General features: G+C 47.6%; 1 protein-coding gene across 2 annotated transcripts in view; it reads left to right on the top strand.

The window, feature by feature from the left end:
* Positions 1 to 473: 473 nt before the first annotated feature.
* Positions 474 to 5,398, top strand: part of thbs2a (thrombospondin 2a) — an 18,705-nt gene continuing 13,780 nt past the window's right edge. The window contains exons 1-4 of one of the 2 annotated variants that reach the window (XM_060072936.1): positions 474 to 855; positions 1,178 to 1,252; positions 1,527 to 2,077; positions 2,449 to 2,533. In XM_060072936.1, the coding sequence (XP_059928919.1) occupies positions 1,183 to 1,252; positions 1,527 to 2,077; positions 2,449 to 2,533 (706 nt within the window). In that variant the 5' untranslated portion in view covers positions 474 to 855; positions 1,178 to 1,182. The remainder of the gene's footprint in view (positions 856 to 1,177; positions 1,253 to 1,526; positions 2,078 to 2,448; positions 2,534 to 5,398) is intronic. The other variant, XM_060072937.1, reaches the window with a different exon arrangement.

Below are 5,398 nucleotides of genomic sequence, written 5' to 3'. Positions count from 1 at the left end.
TCAGTTTGTCCCTCTGCCACAGTGGGAGAGGCTTGGCGGAAGACCTGCCAGACACCAGACAGAACCCGCCAGCTAGAGAAAGACGCATCCGAAACATATTTTTCTATTTGAAGTCATTGAAATGTGCTTTGTTGACAGCTGGGATACTTTGTTCTTCCAACATCCGCCTTTCGTATTTTTTTTTTACTTTCTTTAACATTTATTTTGGAACTTTGGAATTGCTGATTATGCTATTTTAGTTTCCTCACATGAGATAACAATAAAAAAATAAATTAAAAAAAAGCCAATTTCGGTCTTATTGTGTCGCCTACTGTGCTGTTTCTGGATGCTTGTGACCGCACCTTGCACACAGAAATTCCCCTTTCTGTTGGACCAGTCTCTGGTGCACGCGGACCCTCAGTGCAGGAGCTCGAAACAGACGTGGAGGACAAAGCTGTAACCCGGGGCTGGGGACGGGGGGGGGGGGGGGGCTAGGGGTGCATCGACGTGAACGTGTGACTGAAAATGAAAGGTTGAAAACCGGGATAAGACATTGAGGACATCGAAACGTAATTCTGTAACTTGGTCTCTCAATAAATCAGACCTAGACGGTCCGGGCTTGAGAAATATGATTGACAGGCTGTGGGAGACGTGTATATAAGAGGAGGGGAGTGTGCTCAGCAGTCACTTCACAGTGGACTTCCCTCAGTCTGTGGATTCAGTGGACTATATACACTTTACACGCATCGCTTAGGAGATACCACTTTCCAATTCACTCGATTCCGGATCTTTTTTGAGAGCTTGCTTTTGATATCGTCCTCTTATTGACGGATCTAGTTCTTTTTTTGAAGGAGATATTCATTATTGGCGTGAGAGGTAAGTGCCAGGATGGGTTTTGAGCGTTATTTTTGTTTCAGTAAATTAAAATGGGAAGTAGGCTATGTTGTTGATCATAAGATGGAATCGTTTTTGTCTAATTGATAGCCTAATATTGATCCCATATGCCAATAGCACATAACAAATAAGAATAAAGCAATTGGGCGCTCAATTAAGTTTGGAAACAGGGTGCCGTTTTAAAAAAAGTTATTTATAGAACTAAATGAGCAAAGCCGATAAGAATGTGTGGATATGATGATGGTTAACGATATGAATGTGTGGATATGATGCTGGTTAATAACGATTTCTTGTGTTTTTTTAGGCGATATGATACTCAGGAGGAGTTTGTACTTGCTGCCCTTCTTATGTATTCTTTCCGCTCATGCCTTGCTCCCAGGTAAATAAAATACTTTACAACCTTTCAATAGAGATGGATTTGACCATCCTCATTCTCATTTAGATTGTTGATGTGGACTCCAATTCAGCTTGTAGCCTATGTTGCAATACAACCTTTTTATTCGTAATCCTTCCCCAAGTGTCATATAAGATTACTTTAATAAAATGTTAAAACATAACTTGCACAATATTGCATTATTTTTCGACCCAATATTCGCATCGCTGGACCACGTGTGAACCACTTCTCATCTCCTCTCCCGTCTTCCTCGGAGCAGGCGAGCAGGAGGACGAGACGTCGTTCGACCTGTTCGAGGTCAGCCACATCACACGCAAGACGCTGGGGGCCAAACAGTTCCGGGGCCAGAACTCGGACCTCCCGGCCTACCGCTTCATCCGCTTCGATCAGCTGCCCTCGGTGGACGCGCCGGTCCTCAAACAGATCCTCCGGCAGACCCAGAACAACGAGGGCTTCATCTTCATTGCCAGCATCCGTCAGGACCGCGCCTCTCGGGGGACCCTGGTGGGCTTAGAGGGCCCCGGGGGTCGCCGGCAGTTCGAGGTGGTGTCTAACGGCCGCGCCAACACACTGGATCTGGTCTACTGGGTGGACGGCGCGCAGAAGGTGGCGTCCTTCGAGGAAGTGGACCTGTCCGACTCGCAGTGGAAGAACATCACGCTGCACATCCACGGCGAGAACGCAAACCTATTCATCGGCTGCAACCTGATCGACAGCTTCATCCTGGACGAGCCCTTCTACGAGCACCTGCAGAGCGAGGGTGGGCGACTGTTTGTGGCCAAGGGGGCGACGCGGGAGAGCCACTTCAGGGTAGGCTGAGCGTGAGCTTATGATGGCTTTTTAAATAGAGGCGCTTCTGTGCTGCTTGGCAAGGGATTCTATACTATTAGGATTTAGGAACTTCTGTTCTGTCGGTAGTTTGTTTTCTTTTTTTCTTCCTCTGTGGTCTTTTGTTAAATATTTATTTGGTCCAAGTCCAATAATGGCAGTCCTAGTGTATACATCCCAGGAAACATCTGTTTTTTTTACGTAAGCCATTAATTCAGAACGCTTATGCTTCACACCGCAGGCTTTCATTAACGCTGTACAAACAATTGATCGTTCTTCGGAGCGGGCTGAATGTGAAGAAAGAACGGCTGTGGCTACCGGGCTCATTGGGTTTATGATTGATCACTGGACAGGGGCTCCTGCAGAACGTACGATTCATCTTCAACACGCCGGTGGAAGATGTCCTACTGACCCGGGACTGTGAGATCATCAAGGAAGGTAGGAAGTTACTGCAGTGTGTGTGTGTGTGTGTGTGTGTGTGTGTGTGTGTGTGTGTGTGTGTGTGTGTGTGTGTGTGTGTGTGTGTGTGTGTGTGTGTGTGTGTGTGTGTGTGTGTGTGTTTGTGTGCGTGCGTGTTTGTCTACGTGTATGTGTCTGTCTGTCTGTCTGTCTGTCTGTCTGTCTGTCTGTCTGTCTGTCTGTCTGTCTGTCTGTCTGTCTGTCTGTGTGCGTGTGTGTGTTTTTGTCTGCGTGTGTACGAGTGTGTGTGTGTGTATGTGTCTGTGTTCGCGTGTGTGTGTCTGTGTGCGTGTGTGTTTGTTTTTGTCTACTGGTGTACGTGTGTGTGCATATCTGTGTGTGTGTGTGTGTGTGTGTGTGTGTGTGTGTGTGACTGTGTGTGTGTGTGTGTCTTTGTGTGTGTGTGTGTGTGTGTGTCTGTGTGTGTTTGTGTCTGTCTGCATGCAGACGTTGTATGCTCACATAGTTGGGTTTGTTTCCTAACCTAGACGTTGGCACAGAAATGTCCAGGAAAATCCCAATGTTGTGCTTCGATCAATGATACCGTGCAGATGTGATGCTGGAAAATGTTTTCATGCGGCCCCTAAAAGGTCTGCCCTTTGTTAAAGAAAACAGAACCTCATCAGACCTCTTCGTAAATAACTCCATAATCCTTATCTTTTATGAAGATCAAATTTAAATCCGCCCTTGTTCTGATGTGTGGCGTCACGTCATGTTTACGGAAAAAGCCTTGTCGGTCAATCAGTGGTCCTCCTGAACACAAGGAAGCCCAGATGTTTACGTTTACCGTACCGTTGGCTCGCGACGTACGGACTAATGCCCTGGGAAAGACAGGCCAGAGAGAACGAACGCAGCCCTGCAGAGCAAAGGCCCTTCCTCCCGCAGCTGCACGTGAATGAATGCGTGCACGACACACACACACACACTCACACTCACACTCACACACTTACACACACACACACACACACACACACACACACACACACACACACACACACACACACACACTCACACTCACACTCACACTCACACTCACACACTTACACACATGCACGCACATGATTGCACGCATAGCACACACACACACACACACACACACACACACACACACACACACACACACACACACACTCTATACAATGCAGTCATGCACTGCCGGACGGAGTTGCTTTGCGCTCGTGAAGCCTGGTTCACATTGGGACCAGCCCTCTGCCTGGAGAGATGCTGAGACCACGCAGTTAGCCAAGCTAGAAACTAATAAACTAGACGTCCTATTGGCTGTCGTCCTGCACGGCCCAACCGGAGAGTTCCAAAGTGTGCGACTTGTATCCATGTTCACGTTGCCGTGGGGATCCCTGGAGCGTAAAAGGTCCAGCAGCTTTCAACTACGGAGGGGGGGGTGGGGGGGGAGTCTAAACATGCATGTGGTTATATCTCTGCAGCGAATGAGGGAACATAAACACACATGCATGTCTCTGTTGTTCCTCCTTACACTCACGTCTGCTAATTAAAAAGGAAAACATAAATCCCCGCTCGACATCATGCCCGACGGCCACCCCTGCGCCTTCAACTGCGTTCGAGATCCCACTCGGAGACCCGAATGAGTTCACCAGCTTGAAGTGGAAAGAATATACAGCAGCGTTGGCCGCGGACGACTCAGTCTTCGGGTACGGCCGAGAAACGGTCACAGCTTGATTTACGAGCTCCCTCGTCACCCATTAATCCACGCCAATTTACTTGGCCGACTCCGAAAGTGGCTGCAGATATCTACTGCGGCCCTGGCTGAGCGATCTGCATTTCTCTCCCTCTGGTCAACAAGCCCCCACGGTACGCACGATGAAGAGCCCTGAATCAGCAGGAACTGACTCTCTCCTGGGCCGTCACACCCCCCCCCTCCCCCCACACACACACACACACACACGTCTCCCGAGGTCCCCCTCACTGTTTCGATGAACAGCGTCTGAATTGGAAGATTGCATTTCGTTGTCCTGGATTTCAATTTGCACCACAAGGACTCGATCGGAGGAACATGAGGCCTTGGGCTCGGGTACCGGTTGAAGAGGATGTTCGTCCGTGTTCGCAGTTCACATCTGGTGGACACATTGGACGGTGTCTCGGAACCACAACGTGACCGTTTGGAACGGACTTCCAGCCACAGATATGCAGAAAAAATAAGGAAATTTCGGTAAACCGAAGCAGTCATCTACTTCCTCCACAATAAACACGACCGGTGTTAAAAGACGACTACCTAGAATCAACACAAGGTCTGGTCTCTGCCCCGGTGTTGTGATATCGGATGTTTCCAAAGAATGTTCATCGTTGATCCCCGTTGGGTAAAACAATGCTCCCAGTCTTGAGCACCTATCCCGCCTACGAATAGCAAAAATTACAAGGGTTGCCAAAAAGGTTCAGACCAAAAAATAGTCTTATTTCGTCACGTCTCTTTTGCATCGTATCAGGTGTCAGCTTTTTCGAAGAAATTATGTCAGACTTTAGAACATCAGTTGACCTTTCTCTGTAACACTTCAGGATAAGTGTCCATTAATTACCCTTCATTAACATTATTAAAAGCAGTAATAAGCATTCCTATAAAGCATTCGCATAAGGGTTAGGGATAACCATATAAACGTAGTTAACACAAACTTACACATCAACTAAGTTAACTTGACCAGTAAGGTAATGCTTATTACAACATTAACTTATGTTAATTAATGGTTAATTAACAGTTGACTAATGCCCCTTCATCGAAAAGTCTCACTCTTTTCTCTGTTTCCCAGCGTTCCTCTCGAATCACCGCCTCATACGTCTGCGTCAGCTCTGCGTGGGAAAATGTTTAGTCACTCC

This window comes from Gadus macrocephalus, chromosome 15, assembly GCF_031168955.1.
Source record: "Gadus macrocephalus chromosome 15, ASM3116895v1".
NCBI classification, from domain to species: domain Eukaryota; kingdom Metazoa; phylum Chordata; class Actinopteri; order Gadiformes; family Gadidae; genus Gadus; species Gadus macrocephalus.
Note: the sequence above shows the minus strand (reverse complement) of the source record. Positions and strands in the feature narration are given on the sequence as shown.